This window comes from Volvox carteri (genome assembly GCF_000143455.1).
Source record: "Volvox carteri f. nagariensis unplaced genomic scaffold VOLCAscaffold_1, whole genome shotgun sequence".
Classification (NCBI taxonomy): domain Eukaryota; kingdom Viridiplantae; phylum Chlorophyta; class Chlorophyceae; order Chlamydomonadales; family Volvocaceae; genus Volvox; species Volvox carteri.
This window is the reverse complement of record NW_003307545.1, coordinates 4,550,325-4,566,837: the sequence shown is the minus strand read 5'-3', so window position 1 is coordinate 4,566,837 and position 16,513 is coordinate 4,550,325. Positions and strand designations below refer to the sequence as shown.

The window sequence follows — 16,513 nt, the reverse complement described above, 5'->3', positions numbered from 1 at the left end:
CGGGGGGCTACGACGCGTGCGTCAGATAATGGGATGGGGACAGACGTGGTGTGTGTATGTGTGTGTGTTTTGCGGTCCCCGGGTATCCCACAACTGCGGCCACCATCACCACGATGTCGCATTTCCGACCCCTTCCCCCCCCCTGTGCCCGAGGTCGCCATCCTCTTTAAGGCGGGAAAGCGGGAGGGGGTGGGGGGTAGGCCTAGCCCCTCACTCAACACTGTATTTAATGGTGGTGGTTGGGGTGGTCTTAGGGTTTTAGGGTTTTGAGGGGGGTCCCGAAGTGTGTGGAAGGGGGGTTTCATCGCAGCGGTCTGTTGAGTACGACCCTTCTCAATTCCCCGCAACCCCGCCCCCATGGCCACCTTTCCCCCCTTCCCCTTACGACTGGACCTTGCCGTACCTTTTTTCAGGATGATTACCGCCGTTGGCCGGGTGCTCGTCCACAACCTGCCGTACCGCTGCTGGGCCAACGAGCGGCCCTCCCCGGGGGCGCCTTTAACGACGCGACCACTCACCGCTCGGTCTACACACCTAAGCAGGTCTCGCCACCGGAGCGTGTACGGCACTCGGACGAGACGATGCGGCCGGATGGTTGGTACGACGGCGTGCCGTCAACGGAGTACCGGCGGCATTACGTGGAGAAGGCCGGGGACCCCCCGCCGCGGGCCGCGGCCACCACGGGTGCATCGGGCGCAGCGTTGCCCAAGGGGCCGTTTTCGGGGTCGACGACGTACGGCACGGAGTTTCGGCCGCGTACGGCACCGGAGTACGAACGTGCGGGGCGGCCGGCTGACGACCCGCGGGACTCGGGGCCGTTTGAGGGCGTCAGCACGTACAAGGACACGTACGTCAAGAAGGTACGACGGGGTAGACTTGCGTATCCGGGGTTTGTCTGGGGGGAGGAGGGTGCGAGGGGGGGGAGTGGAAGTCCTTTTGTGGTCGGTGGAGGGTTGGACAAACCCCCTGGAAGTACGGCATGTCGTCCGGACGTGTTCGCCGAATGTCTTTGGCCGCGTGCCTGTGTGTGTTTTTATGTTATTGTTTCAGGAAATGCCTTTACTACATATACATACGTATGCGTGTACATGTTTTTTTTACCCTTTTGGCGCTAAACCCCCGGCCCCCCGCCCCTCTGCCCCCTACCCGCCCCCACAGGACGTGCCATACCAACGTATCCGTCCCTCCGCCAAGCTCCAGCCCGCCGCCGGCCCCTTCCAGGACACCACCGAAATGAAGACCAGCTTCCAAAACTGGGGCACGCAACCCGTCACGAAGGCAGGCCCCAGCGCATCTGGAAACCTGGCTTCCGTGGGACCTTTTGACGGTACGACAACGTACCGTACGGATTTCCACAAGATGAATGGCGGCTTGCGGGCGATGGCGGGTCGGCCCACGAGTGGCACTCGAGCGCTCCGAGGCAAAGGGCCCTTCGAGGGCGTCAGCATGTATACGACAGATTACATACCGAAGCCGTACCAGCCCGTGGAGAGCTATAAACCTTGTGAATGTGACGGCGACCCGGACTGCGAGCTGGCCATGCACGGCGTGGGATCGCACTGAGTGGCCTGAAGGGGGGGGAGGTGGTGGAAGGGGTATAAGAGGTAGCAGCGGCGGGAGGGATGGGGGGGGGGTCACTGGCAGCGGAAGTGGGGAGGCAGCAGCGACACAGCAGCATCGGGATATAACACTTTTTAACGGTACTAGTGCTAGCGGTGGTACACAGTGCAAAGAACAGGATAGCAGCAGGAGGAGGAGGAGGAGGAGGAGGAGGAGGAGGAGGAGCACCATCAGCAGCAGCAGGGGGAGGAGGAGCGGGAGAGACCAATCCGGGATGAAGGGCGCTGCAACGCGTGTGTGCGTGTGTGTGTGTGTGTGTGTGTGCGTGCGTGTGTGTGTGTTTAGTGTATTCACGTGTGTGGGGGGGACGGAATGAAGGTTGCATTTTTTAGTTTGCATCGCTTGGCTAGGTGGTTGGGTGGTTGGGTGGTTGGATCGCTGTCCGCGAAGGCGGCCCCGAACCCACCGGAGGGGGAGAGGGGGAAGGGGGGAGGGGGGGAGTAGTATGTGGGGAGGCGAGCTCTCGGAGGACTTCGAGTTTAGCTGGTTGCTGCTTTGACCGCTATTAGACGGGCGTGTTTTGTGCATGGAGGGCATGTACGGCACAGGGAGCCCTGAATTTCGGAAACCTCCAAAGTGTTCCCTTGGACGGATGGGAACGGGGTCTGGGGGGTTAGACGGAGCGCTGGTGCATGGAGCACGTGGGGGGGGTAAAGGGGGGGAGGAGAGGGTTTCCCCTCGTAATGGGGGGGAAGGAGGAGTGTGGGGGAGAAGTTTGGGGTTGGGGGGTTGGGGGGAGCAGAGACGGTGCAGGAAACACACGCGTCTCCGTTTCCTATTAGGTGCTGTGCGTACGACTGTACGGCCATTGGCTTTGTGGGGCCAAGGATTCACATCCATGCATCGACGTGTGACCCACGGCACGCTTTACAGAAACACACACGCACACACACACACACACACACACACACACACACACACACACACACACACACACACACACACACACACACACACACACACACGTACACACATGTACACACGTTTTGACATTTTGACTTTATCGTGGCTCTTGGAGACGACTTTTGTAGACATGAACGGGAACGGCTGAGTGGACGGAGAAGGGAACCGCCTTTACGGGCTTTGGTAGGTTGGGTGCCCGTTTACATGTATATGTGTGTGTGCATGTGTGTATGTGTGTGTGCGCATATATGTATGTATGTATGTGCGTGTGTGTCTAGGGGCGAAGGGAAATGAACTCCCACAGAATTTGGGAGCAGTGGGTTGCTTCCTTGACAACATGTGTAGATTGTACGGCATGCAAACACACACACTCTCTCTCTCACGTGCATATGCACGCGTATATGCACTCACGAAGATGTCCAAAGGAAAGCAGTTGTACATGTCGTACATGTCGTACATGCTTGGATTACTTGTAATGAAATCTTTTACCCCGAATATTACTTATTGACCGCCAAAGCGGCACATATGCCCGCGCTGCGACTGTCGCCCTGCGTACAATTGCGAGAGAGCGGGGGGAAAAGGCGTGAAAGCTCCCCTTTCTTTAACAAATTTCCGGTTCTCCATTTCCCTGGTATTGTATTTAGCTTTAAAAAATTACTATTTCCACAGGGCGAGAAGCCAGCCAGCTATGCCGTGCTGATGACGACGGTGATTGTCAGCGGAACGCGGAAGGATGCTAAAGGTTTCGGACTTCCAGCTTGCGCGGATGTACGACATATCGGGTGTCTGTGGCAAAGGCGTGTGGCAAACAACTACCTATCCCGGGAACTATCCTTACGACCCAAATTTAGATGTTGGGTATGTTGTGAAGGTGCAAGCTCGGGACCTGAATTCCTGAGGAGTGTATAAGGAGAAAATGAACCGTTTGTACGGCGTGTCCATGTCAACAGTACCGTAAAATCGTATGCATGAGGCAGGCAGCTGCACTTGAGAGCTTTTTTTTTGAGAGACAACGGAAAGGAAACTGTCGAATCGAACGTGTCTTTGTGTACGCCATTCTCCTCGAAGTAACGACAGCCGTTGGGGGGCTGCAGATCATTTAAACTTGATGGTTTGCCATTCGGATGGGAAGTGCCGGAGGGGAAAAAGCCGAGACAGATAGAACTCTATAATAGGAATTTATTTTTCTTTGTATAAATCCCAGAGGGCAAGGAGTCCCTTGATGGTGGCGTTATCTTCAAAAAATTGAATGACGCACAATATGATAATAGCTATCGGCTTTAGCAAGGAAGATAAATGGGCCCCGAAAGTTCACACGAGGATGGAGCTCTCAGAGGCATCGTATAGCCATTTTGTCCCACAACCTTGTTCATGGCGACAAAAGTAACAGACGCGACATCAGCAAACAAACTTCCTTATTCCTGAACCGGTCTAGGAATGAGCCAAAAAGATGTGCTGTAAATTCTGAGCGCTGCGAAATTCGTAATACAATTGATTGCATATCTACATGGAATACAAATGCGAAGGCCAGCAGCGCGCGCGTGTTCGTTGCGCGAGGAACCGGGGACGTGCGAGCGTGTACTGCGGGCGTCGGAAGGGGGCTGGAGCCTAAAGCAGCGGGGGGGTGTCTCACGACCGTTGCCGATGCCAGTAACTTCAGCGCGGGGGGCGGGCGCGTCCCCAACAGCGCCGGCTCCGACGGCGTGCGCACGCTCGCATGGCATCTTCCCAGGGCTCTTTAGTTAGGCCACAAAAGGTTTAGCCCCTGGCTGCGGCGGCGTAAGTTCGCTCCAAGCCCCGATCCATCGTGGCCTTTCCAAACGGCCGCAATCCCGTACCGCAGCGCTATCAGTACAAGTGTGAATGGATTGTATCTGTATTGGTCAGGGAAATCTCCTCCACCGTAAACCTTGTATTTTGGCATTCCATTATTGCGTACTGCACCACTCTTGTGCGGCTAAGGAGACAAGAATGCTCTCAGTTTACAACGGCTGCTGGCTAGCTACGGTGAACTTTTGCGGTCGGACATACAGTAGGCGTGCACATGCCTCGCTGTTAGGTGAACCACGAAACCTCATTTGCGTATCGAAGGTATGGATTTTATCGTATTACTGTTTTCAATTGCGCCTCAAACTTTCTGCGGCGTCGGACCTTCTATCAGTACGGTTACATTCAGTTACGTTGATGCTGTTGCATCTAAACATACGTACTGCGTCAATAAACTGAAACAATAATTACGAGATAACTGGTGCTCGCTTATGTACTTTCCAGCTATTCCTTGCGCCTAGATGTTAGGAAGCTCCAACTCTCGGGACGGAAGGATAACAACTGACTCGCAAAGCTTTATCGAAAGCAGCTTGTAACTTTAAAATATAACGCTGATTTAAAATGGCATCGCCAGGCCCTAACGCACAAGACAATTGCAATCCCCCAGGTGGGTAGCGCAGCGAATTTCGGCATTTGCTTTCATATGCTGCCAGAATAATTTGCTGCACCGCACGTGCCTTACAAGTGCGTGTTGTAATCCTGTCGAGTTACGGGTCGAGTTCAAGAAGTTCTACTTGGCCTCTGGGACCCGGTTCCGTTTGTTAAATGAACCTTACTTCATATCGTCCAAGTTGAAAGAGATATCAGTTGTTTGAGGGATTACTTTATATTGTTGACGCTAAAGAGGCAGTATGTCCCGGTTGTACGCTCCTTACGCAGCTGCACTGCCAACTGTTCCTGTGGGACAACGCAAGGATCGCCGAGCCAGCATCATGATAAAGGAAACAGAGCAGCTATTATGCGGACTTCACCAGGATGCCGACCGCAGCGAGGCACTCATGGCCGAGCTGGAAGCATTGCTTGCCGCCGCGCAGCACGCTTCAGGCCAGCTGCAGGAAACCTCAGAGACCGACATGGCGCCGATGAATAATTCAGGGCAGGTGCTTCAATTTGCTCCTGTTCAGCCGATGCAGGTCGAAGACTCGGAGGACGACAACGACCTACCTGTCCCGGTAAAGTTCCGACCTCCAATTAACATGAAAGGATAGAAAATGAACGTCAAAGGCCTCTACCAATCATCAGTTGCAAATTATTCATCAATAAAAATATTACGCATATCAGGTGGTTTCCACTATTGCAAACACTAAAGGGTAACGTGGTTCGTAACCAAGAAAGACCTGTCCTTAACTCCCAAGCTTAATCCTTACAGTTACTTATTCCCCAGTTCGTTTGCACCCTAAAGTCGTAAAGCACTTAAATTGAAAAACGCCTCAATTGCATCAACCCTCAATCGCAAAGCCGGCCCTCTCCCCTGTCGCCCTACTCGCCGACTTCCCATCCTCCAAGCGCCTAGCAGCTGTCCCCCCGTGCAGCCGCCCTTCCCCCCAGGACCTCGTCCTTCCCTTTGTATCCCAATACTCAGCCACGTTTTATATCGTTTTATATCCCACCCCGTACCCTCCAGCCCCACCCAGAGCTGCTGCCTGCCACCCTCACCAGCCCGACCCAACCCCCAACCTAAGATGACTTCGTTGATTATTCTCCCACCAACCCCAGGCACCTTCCCTCCTCTCCCCTGAACCCCGTGCAAAAACCCTTGCAAGCAGGCAACCCGCACTCCAGTCGCCCAGTCCGCATCAGAGAAACGGCGCTCCTCCGTCGTCACTTTCGATGCCTCCAGCATCACAATCCCCGCCGGCGGCATGCTCGGCGGCGCCGCCGCCGCCGCCTTTCCCTTCAGAACTCCACCCACTAGCCGCCGGACTCTCCAGGCCGCGAGATCCTTCACGGAATCCAAATCCCCTGGTACACTGCGTCGTACAACCTTCACAGATGTGGGCTCCAGAACCACGGCTGGGTCCCCATCCCCATCCCCATCCCCATCCCAACATCAGCACCACCAACAGCAAATGGGGGGTCCCTTAAGCCCGATGGCGGTGGCGACGTCGTCAATGTCGTCGTCGTCGGCGGCCGCGGCGGTTTCACCGCGTCGGCCGTCCAATGTGGAAATGGCTGATTCAGCCACCCACGTGCAATCTGTACGGCGCTCCATTGGGACATTGTTCGGCACTGGGACGTCAACCGCCCAGTTACCGTACATTCAAGCGTGGGGGGGAGCTGCCGCGCGAGAGGAGTCTATGGATGGTGGCGGCAGCGGCGCCGACGGCGGCCTGGGTTCTGGATTTGTGAGTAGCGGCGGCGGCGGCGGCGGCGGCGGCGGCGGCGGCGGCGGCGGCGGCGGGGGCAGTGTGAGTCATGACGGGGGGTTAGCTCGAGGTCCAGCGACATCATCATCTCAGGTTACCGGCAGTCGCAGCAGCAGTGGGTTCGCTAGCGGGAGGTTTCTGAAGATCCTCCTGCGTGGGTGAGTTCTCTGTGTGACCTCTGTGTGACCGCTGTGGGATCTCTGAGTGATAATCCGTGCTTCGCTCACAATCCGCGTTTACAGTACAGCTCAGCACTGGGCGGCACCTGCAATAAAAGTGAACGCCACCTTCCGATTGTGCTTCTGCTGATCTGATCCATCGCCCGCGTTTCCCTCGCTTCAACCCTTCCCTCTCTGCCCCAGTCCGTATCCGCTCCGAAACCCCGCTCCCCCTCGTTTCCCCCCCCAACCCAACCCCTTTCCTGACACACGCGCATCCCTGCCTCCCGGTCCGGTCCGGGCGGTCAGGTTCTTCAACTCAAGCAGCACATCTCCGGCAGAGACCGGCCCCACCGGGCCCAAATCCTCACCGCCCTCTACAACTACAGCCACCTCTACTGCTACTGTTGCTGCTACCGCCACAGCGGTCACTCCGTTCCTCACAGCCACGATGTCCAACGCTATAGTGCCCACAAACACAGATACGGTCACAACGGTAGCCGCCAGCGCCGCATCGACCACATTATCATCCGCCGCCGCCGTCGCTGTCACCGCCAGCATCGCTTTGGAGTCGTCCCTCTACCACCACGGGGCTCTTAGCAGCATGAAGGTCCGCGCTACATCGAGGGGCCAGTTGACGACACGTCACGCTGGTGGCGGCGGCGGCGGCGGCGGCGGCGGTATGCATCGGTCCAGCACTGGAGCACCGTCGCCGGTGCTAGTGGCCCGGAGCGCCAGCGTCAGCTCCCCCACCGCCGCCGCGACCCTTAGCCCTCATGCGCTGATTCCGACACCGCCCGGCGGCGGCGGCGGCGGTGGCTGCAGCAGCGGCCCGGTGCCGTACCAACTGCGCCGTCAGACATCTGGATCCGGATCTATCACGCCGATGGCGATGATGCAGTCGCCGTCACCCGCTGGCTGCGTGGCGTCGTCGTCATGCCTCAGTCCGACGTCACCCAGCGCGTCGTTGTACGGCGCGATGTCGCCGTCGCCGTCGCCATCCTCGTCGGCGGTACCTGCGGTAGACTGCAGGCTGGCGGGGCTGCCATCCAGTCGCCGAAGTCTGACGTTGCCGACGGTTGTTAGGGGCCAGACGTAACGCGACGGAAAGGGGAAATATGCGTCATTGCTTTTGCAGCTGGGGGGGTGGGGGGGGATACGCCTTGGGGTTACGTGGGTACGTATTGCATGTCATCTTTTTCATTCTCTCGCTGCCTCTTGGCCCCCGCCCAACCGCAAGTCTATTGGCGTCTACATTTATTTTTTCTCCGAGGCTGGTGGAGGCTCGTGGAAGCCGGGGTTTGACCTTCCCTAGGAAGTGCGTAACGTTACGGGTTCTGATTTCGCGAAGGAGTAATGAGCTGAGTGTGTGCTGTGCTGCGAATGGATGAGCCGTATGTGTGTATGTATGTGTGTATGTATGTATATATGCATAACGTGTTTCGATTCACACCTCCATGTGGGTCCATGTGTGTGTTTCAGCTGGCCGACGATAACCCCCACGATAAGCGTATTTTGTGTGTTGTCTGTTTTTTGTATGGAGTGGCCTTGGCGGCGCATGGCAGGTGTTTGGGCACATCTCCTTGGCCCTATATTCATATGCTTCAAGCATTTTTTCACACCTTTTGAGCCAAATGAACGATTTGGTGTTAATGGGTTTCGAAGTGGAGATGGAGCTGAGGAGTGTTGTAGCATGAGATACAAGGAGAGAGGAGAGATGTGTACGAGGGGACTTGCGAGCTGATGTGATGAGCCCCGCGAATGAAGGAGAGCAATCACCTTGTTTTGCACGTGTGGCTGGGTAGGGTGGTGGTGATGGTGATGGTGATGGTGATGGTGATGGTGATGGTGATGGTGATGGTGATGGTGATGGTGATGGTGATGGTGATGGTGATGGTGATGGTGATGGTGATGGTGATGGTGATGGTGATGGTGATGGTGATGGTGATGGTGATGGTGATGGTGATGGTGATGGTGATGGTGATGGTGATGGTGATGGTGGGGTTAAGATGCCTAGGTTTTCGCGTCAATCCAATCCTAGCTTGCAGCTGGCATGTATACTGGTTTGCGTACGAATGATTTGCGTGCGTGTGGATGTGTATTCACGTGTGTATCGCCGTGTGTGTATGGGGGGAGATACGTCGGTATGTCTGCATTCCTGGCCTCGTATATATGTTGCAAAGGAAAGGAATAAGGATTGTTTTTGCAAAAGAAAAAAATAGAAAAGATTGCACAAAGGAACTATAGGGTAATTTATCAAGGTGTTGAATTTTCGTCCCGGGCGTCAGGAGCGTTTGATTCCTGGGGCCGGGGGATGGGAGGAGATAGCTAGACATACGTAGTTCCGTACGATGATGACCGGACGCGCGTGTGTGTGTGCGTATAGATACATGTTGGGGTGTTTGCGGGGCTTATTACCGCTACCGCATTTCCGGAGATGGCGATGTAAAGCTGGTCAGGAGGATGCAAAGCTGGCGACAGTTGGCAATCTCGATTATCAGCGTCTTCCCCTCCTATAGAAAGGGAGAGGGAAAAACCAGGGGGGGAGACGGCGGCTTTATTCTCCTCGATCTCGATGTTCTCGGTTGTATTGGTTGCTGCGTTCCTCCTGAACTATCCGAGTTTTGGGCCCTTTTGGGGTTGTGCCCGCCAACAAACACGCCTCTTGCAGTGTGAGGTGTTGTTGCTGTTGGAGCTATTCATGATTGCGGTGACTGGACGGTGAAGACGGTTTATTTGCCGCAACTGCGGCTGCTGCCAATGCTGCCACTGCTACTGCCAATGCTGCTACTGCCAATGCTGCTATGTTTCAAACCCGGAACGGTTCTCTCAGGTTTAAGCACAGATTTTTTTATGGAAACGAAACCCAGTAATGACACATACACACATATTAATACACAAACACACACAAACACCCGGGGTTGGGTTGCTGGGAGAGCTGTGGACTGGGGGATATGGCCGTACATGTGCATTGCAGCTGCCGTACGGTACGACTTAAGGTAAGGTACTCCACCCTCCAATGGAAGGGCACCCTGCACTACTGTACACGATCATGTATTGGCATTTACATATGTGTATGTATGTATGTATGTATGTATGTATGTATGTATGTATGTATGTATGTATGTATGTATGTATGTATGTATGTATGTATGTATGTATGTATGTATGTATGTATGACTTAGATTACACTGTGGGCCGCGAGAGCCGGGGGCCGAAGCCGAAACACAGCGCAAGGGTCGGGAGCACACAGCACAAGTCGGTTAGTCTTGTGTGCTCCCGACCCCGACTCAGACTGCCAACACTCTACGCAGCCACTCCGCAGCCCCTCCATGTATGTATGTATGTATGTATGACGTTGATTACACTGTGGGCTGAAAAGCCGGGGGCCCAGGGCCGAAGCACAGCGCGGGGGGCGGGTGCATACGGCTGGTTAGTCTCATGCACTCCGCCCCCGGGTCAGGCCGCACGGGAAACGACGGCCGGCACGCAACAGCGCTTGTTTGGCGCTCCAACTAGACGGGATCTATGCCCGTTGGTCTCCTAACATAAACGAAGTCGCAACTGGGGGGCTCTTCCTGCCGACCGAACGAACCGAGCATCTCAGAGAGCTCGCTACCAGGACTTGGGCGACCGGGAGCCCGACGAGTCTTCCCGGGCTGGGGAGGTCACCAAGCTCAAAAATCCTCACGCAAAAAAGAGCGCAAAGAGCTCACACCACAAGACGCCAAACAGCCTCCTGAGACTACTACCCTCCTCCGCCTCTCCCTCCCTGGGCTAGTCCAGGGGAGATAGCCCCCGTCGAGGGGGTAACACCGCACAAGTCCGCGCCCTTCCACAGCACTGGGTCTAAATTGAAAAGTACTCAAACGGGAAGACCCTGCGGCAACGCAGGGCGATCAAGCCTCCGGAAACCACAGGGGGGGAGGGTAGCCAGCTCGGCGCCCCCCCAATACCGCTCTACCAAGACGGCTGGTTCCCAAGATCCTATCTCACCTAGACGCCGCACCACGAAAAACCCGGTCTCGTACCCTGAAGAACCTAGTCCTGCACCACGCGCGCACCTTCGAGTACGGCCCCCCCTTCTGGGTGCCCACCTCCCCCTCATCCGCGCCCTCGCTACGGCCACCTGTTTCCACTCACCACTCCTCAACCCTATGTATGTATGTATGTATGTATGTATGTATGTATGTATGTATGTATGTATGTATGTATGTATGTATGTATGTATGTATGTGTGTTCGTGGTGTTCGGGGAACCGTTCTGTGCAAAAATGATGTCGCCCCAGTGGCCGCTACATGCAATATGGCAAGCAGAGGGGGGTCACACATGGGTTTGCCTGGGCACACATACATGCACATCACGTGCAACGCATGGTAACACCTTGCCTCGTGCAGCGTCTGGGGCAAGATTTGTACGACAAGTACGGCTTGCCTGACATGTGGTAGCATTGTGGTGAGTCTCCTGTGGCGGGACAAAACCCTAAGACCTAATTCATGGTTCCGCAATGTGTACGACGAGGAGTCGTCAATATGCAATTTTCGTGTAAGGTGATCACGGCGCCGTTGTTGGCATGTCGGTGTCTGTCGGTGTGCGATAATGATGGCGCGGTGATGACGAGGATGATGGCCGGGATAATAAAATGTTGTGATGTACCCCCCTCTGGCCATGCCGGAAAAATAAAGCAGAGTAATAAATGGAGCTCGCAGTCAATACAGTCAAAAAACTTCATAAATAAGTGTAACGGCATAAGCCGAAATAGTCGATGGTGATGTCGATCTGTCTGCGGTGACCTGCATCATGGGCTTGGACATGGACGCTTACAATCCTTAGAGATGTTGATTGGCATTTTTCTCCCTCGTCTCTTCTTCACCTTGGGCCCCAACCTTCCCCCCATCTCGGCTAATATAGCTATTTCAATCACCACCAATCCGCATCGGGGGGTGGAAGGGTAGACAGTGAACGGACTCTGAGGGACTCCCATTCGGTTGCCACGTGCCGTACACGTACGGAATGCAATCCGTTACTATAATCCATTACACCCGTACTCACGTGCATATGTGTTCATGGTCAATACGGCACCCCGTGTTGGGTAAACGCCGACTTAGGTCGTTGAGTTATGCTAGTGTTGATGTTGATATTGTGTACGATAATATGCACACCCATGAATTCGTGCGAACCAGTTGATTCTTGTTGGAGTAGGGTTTTTATGTATTGCGACACAAATATGTTCACACAGAGAGGCAGCCCTCGATGTCTTTAGTTAGTTCTAACAGCCCACTACCTGCAGGTCGATCTTCGCCAATACAGCGCCCCCGTTTGCTCCAACGGGCTCTCGACACCACATCACTCCTTTAACATCGACATCTACTTGAGAGAGAGATTCAAACAGCTACGTCTACTGTAACATAGTTTCATTGGAAGGTCTAGCTAACACGTCGCTTTGCGGCGACTGTTCGGAGCTGTCGCTTTCGCCCGCCTAAAGTTACTGCTCATTTGTGCTGCTGCTGCTGCTGCTGTACCACCATGACAGCAGGCATTCGCCATCGCGGCTCAGACCCTTGCAACACACGCACACGCGAACATCAAACACGCACCTTTGCGGTACGCGCGAAACGTCGTTCGTTTTTTCGTTGGCGTTTCGTTAATAAAACCTCCTGCACTGTCCATTCATGAAAAAATTCCAGACCTCTACCTGTCGTACATTAATGTTTAAGAAGAAGATATGAAGTTGTACGGCAACGTTGTTGGCAGATGAGATGCTTTGCTGGACCCGATTCTGCGGAAGGGGGAGCATTCCAGCGATGTACGAAGAATCTGTACGAAATATACATACACGCCACAATTATCTCGTGCGTTGCAACCGCTGGACTGTGATTCTGCCGGATGTTGAATATGCGTTGTTATCGTCCCTAAGCTTTACCTGTGCCAGTTTACTTGGCTACATGAATGTACGGTAGATGAAAGGAACTGTACGGCAAGATATTACTGTTTTTTGTTTCTAAGTTTTCCTTGGTGTGGCTAACTGGCCTTGCAATTGGACGGCCAGGTTTACTTGTGCTGTTTGAAGGCGGTGGCGCCAAAAAATTAACATCAGCAGCGGCGTTTGAACACATTCCTATCTTCGGCTCTGCTGGTCTAGACTAGCTGAAGTTGGGTGCGACGACAAGTGATGACTAGCGAGAACAGCTTGTTTTAGATGCGGGTTTATATATTCATTTATTCGTTTGCGAAAGGAGAGCGCTGCTGAATATTCGCCAAGTTATCCCACCGCTACATTACTCGACTTTCTCTGCTGTTGTCTGCTGTTGCCACCATCACCACCATCACCAGCGGCGGATAGCGCCAATATATACAGACGATACCATGTGTGTCAAAGCGCTGTAATAATCCTTGTGCAGTTGGATTGGACAAATAAGGTTAGGTTTATAAAATTGCTTGCTTCAGACAGCAGCCAGGAACAACATATTCGGTAAATAAAGGAGATCCCATATGCATATATATGCATATACAGAACTGACTCGAGATCCAAAGGCGCTTCAAAGGCGTCTTCCGCCGGAAACTTCTCAGTCGACCAACAGATAACAAATAAGACACTCTCAGGAAGGTGGTTGGGTGGTGGCCCAGCAACGAAAACTCCTTTGTAACATTTAATAGATCAGAGACAGGCGAGGGGACGAAGAGTGACCCGTGGGTCTTTTTGGCATTTCCAACAGACCGACCGGAAGGAGCTCTATGTTGTGTGGCGCTGCTGCCCAAAGCAATTTAGTATGCTTCGCCAACGGCAGGAAGAAGTCGTGAGAGACGGGATCAAGGGGTCAAACGCTAAATTAGGACTGCTTCGGAGGATGCAGCCGTATCGCGATTGTTCATGTTGTATTCTATAGGGCAATCGTCGGATCGTTTGTGTGTCAGTTGCATGTCGGATCGAAGCACCGCGAGTCCGCGACACCGTGTGCGGGGCCGCATGGTCACCCTGGAGCTCAGCCTTGCAATATAACCCAGTCAAGGTTCTGATACAACTCTCACGAAACGCGATGCGGTGTGAAAGTGTTACTTCAGCGAAGGTTTTCTTAATAAACTCTGCAATCCAGCTACCAGTTTTCCTTTTCTGATTCGTTAATTTCCTAGTTTGGTCCGAGAACTGACCTCGAAGGCTCTGCTTGGCAGGAGATTCGAATTGGTAGCAGAATCGGTCGGGAGGCGCTTTACAACTCTCAACCAAGGAGCGACTTCCAATATAGCTACGATTAGACTGCTCTGTCGGTTGAAAGATGTCGGTTAACATTACGCCAGCAGTTGGCATCGACCTCGGGACAACCTACAGGTGCGCGCGCGTAGAGTACTGGCGGGATAACAAATAAAGTTGCAGACACAGTGTCCAAGTGCGGAGGGGACCATCCATCAAAGCCGGGGAAGCCATGGACCCTTCATAAAGGTTAACGTTACGGTGTCGGGGGCGACTGTCGTAATAAAGACAAAGACGACAAAAAAAGATGTTCGTTAGTCGCTTGGGCCGCAAGGCATCTATCGTCGCCGCGTTCCTTTTCCTCCTCCTCTTCCTCCACCTCCTGTAAATCGCTCGACTACGCTCTCCTCCACCTCCTGCTGTCAATTGCTCGGCATGTTCTAAGCTACAGTTATAGCATCAAAAGGAAAAAAAGAAGCCCCGATGTGCGTTTTCACAGACATAACGCACGTAAGAAAAATAAAGTATTCCTCACGCAATTCAAGTCAAGTCAAGCCTGTCAGGAGTTAATAACGTCTTTGGTTAATGCTTCTCCTCACCTGCGCTTATCTCTTATCCTCGTTCGTGTTATCATTTTTCCAAACTTGTCATGCTATGCCCTCATCGCGCTGTATCGCATCACCCTCGCATCATAAAATCATAATAATTAATGGAAAGGTATTCCAAGGTAATAAAGAAGTCCTTCCTTCCCTCTTCCCTTCTCCGCATCATCCGTACCCTGCCGCTAGGAGCTCTGACTCGCTCTCCTCTCCAAACTCCCCACCTCCACACTCTTTTACCTCACTCCTTCCACGATTTCTCCCACTGCTGCCTGCCCAATAATTTGATGAGCTGCGTCTGAGCCTCCCCGGCGCCACCACTGCTACAACGGCTGCATTGCGTCTACATAATCTCCATCACAATACCAAAGCCGCTATTTTTCATGTCGTCGTTGAGTTATTCCCGCCTGATTTTTCTACTTTGTATCACCAACAAAGAGATTTTCCTTATCACTGAAATTCTATTTTAGATCGGTTAAACTGCCTCTTAAACGTTATTACCTTCGCAGCTGTGTGGGCGTGTGGCAGAATGACCGCGTGGAAATCGTGGCCAACTCCCAAGGCAATCGCACCACACCCTCCTATGTGGCCTTCACCAACACGGAGCGGCTCATCGGCGATGCTGCCAAGAACCAGGTGGCGATGAACCCGCACAACACCGTCTTCGGTGGGTCGGTGGGTCGGTCTACCTGATGGCTTCCTTCCTTTCTTTCTTCCTTCCTTCCTTCCTTGACCAGGCCCCTCTGCCCTTCTCCACGGGTGTAGAATCCCACCCCCCACCACCTACCCCCCATCCCTCTTATCCCTCTTATCCCTGCTTCCCCACGGCCGTCCTCCCCCTAACGGCCGTCCTCCCCCTAACGGCCGTCCTCCCCCTAACGGCCGTCCTCCCCCTAACGGCCGTCCTCCCCCTAACGGCCGTCCTCCCCCTAACGGCCGTCCTCCCCCTAACGGCCGTCCTCCCCCTAACGGCCGTCCTCCCCCTAACGGCCGTCCTCCCCCTAACGGCCGTCCTCCCCCTAACGGCCGTCCTCCCCCTAACGGCCGTCCTCCCCCTAACGGCCGTCCTCCCCCTAACGGCCGTCCTCCCCCTAACGGCCGTCCTCCCCCTAACGGCCGTCCTCCCCCTAACGGCCGTCCTCCCCCTAACGGCCGTCCTCCCCCTAACGGCCGTCCTCCCCCTAACGGCCGTCCTCCCCCTAACGGCCGTCCTCCCCCTAACGGCCGTCCTCCCCCTAACGGCCGTCCTCCCCCTAACGGCTTCCCTTCTCCCCCTCCCCCTTCCCCCCCTTCTCCCCCCCCCCTCGCAAATCAACTATAGACGCCAAGCGGCTCATCGGTCGTAAGTTCAATGACCCGGTGGTCCAGGAGGACATGAAACACTGGCCGTTTAAAGTCATTCAGGGACCGGGGGATAAGGTGCGGGGGGGAAGGGGTGGTGGGTGGGTGGGGAGCAGTACGAGGGGAGGAAGCCCCGCGGGGATGCGACGAGGGTGCGAATGGACACGAGCGGGGTGGTAGGGGGGAGCAGTACGAGGGGAGAAAAGGGTTCGCACGGCGTACAGCTAGAAGCAGTGGGACGTGCATGTATGCAGGCATACTTTAGGGGTTTTGGGGGTTAGCATACCTGCCTGCCTGCATACATACATGCACACATACATGCGCACATACATGCACACATACATGCACACGTACATGTGTATACAAGTATGGATGACATACAAACTGACTGTCGCAATGCTTCACAACAGAAGACCCCCCTCAGAATGATTTTTTGGCCTGCCGTACCGCCCTGCCAAATACCGTGTATCTGGTGTCGTACTTTTGTCGTACAGCCGCTCATCCAGGGGA

General features: G+C 54.3%; 3 protein-coding genes across 3 annotated transcripts in view; all 3 read left to right on the top strand.

The window, feature by feature from the left end:
- The window catches only part of VOLCADRAFT_102859 (uncharacterized protein), a gene marked incomplete at its 3' end in the record, with an annotated part of 5,121 nt that extends 3,558 nt beyond the window's left edge, over positions 1–1,563 (top strand). Inside the window, exons 8-10 of the mRNA XM_002946209.1 lie at positions 154–189; positions 414–860; positions 1,159–1,563. Coding sequence (XP_002946255.1) covers positions 154–189; positions 414–860; positions 1,159–1,563 — 888 coding nt within the window. The remainder of the gene's footprint in view (positions 1–153; positions 190–413; positions 861–1,158) is intronic.
- A 3,348-nt stretch (positions 1,564–4,911) lies between these two features.
- On the top strand, positions 4,912–11,322 carry VOLCADRAFT_86347 (uncharacterized protein; the record flags this gene model as incomplete). The annotated part of the gene is made up of 6 exons (XM_002946208.1): positions 4,912–4,957; positions 5,230–5,522; positions 6,117–6,874; positions 7,184–7,895; positions 8,642–8,872; positions 11,272–11,322. 6 exons carry the CDS (start codon positions 4,912–4,914, stop codon positions 11,320–11,322), a joined length of 2,091 nt encoding a protein of 696 aa, XP_002946254.1.
- Positions 11,323–14,148: 2,826 nt separating this feature from the next.
- The window catches only part of hsp70H (heat shock protein Hsp70H), a gene marked incomplete at its 5' end in the record, with an annotated part of 12,261 nt that continues 9,896 nt past the window's right edge, over positions 14,149–16,513 (top strand). The window contains 3 exons of the mRNA XM_002946207.1: positions 14,149–14,201; positions 15,172–15,329; positions 15,984–16,104. Coding sequence (XP_002946253.1) covers positions 14,149–14,201; positions 15,172–15,329; positions 15,984–16,104 — 332 coding nt within the window. The remainder of the gene's footprint in view (positions 14,202–15,171; positions 15,330–15,983; positions 16,105–16,513) is intronic.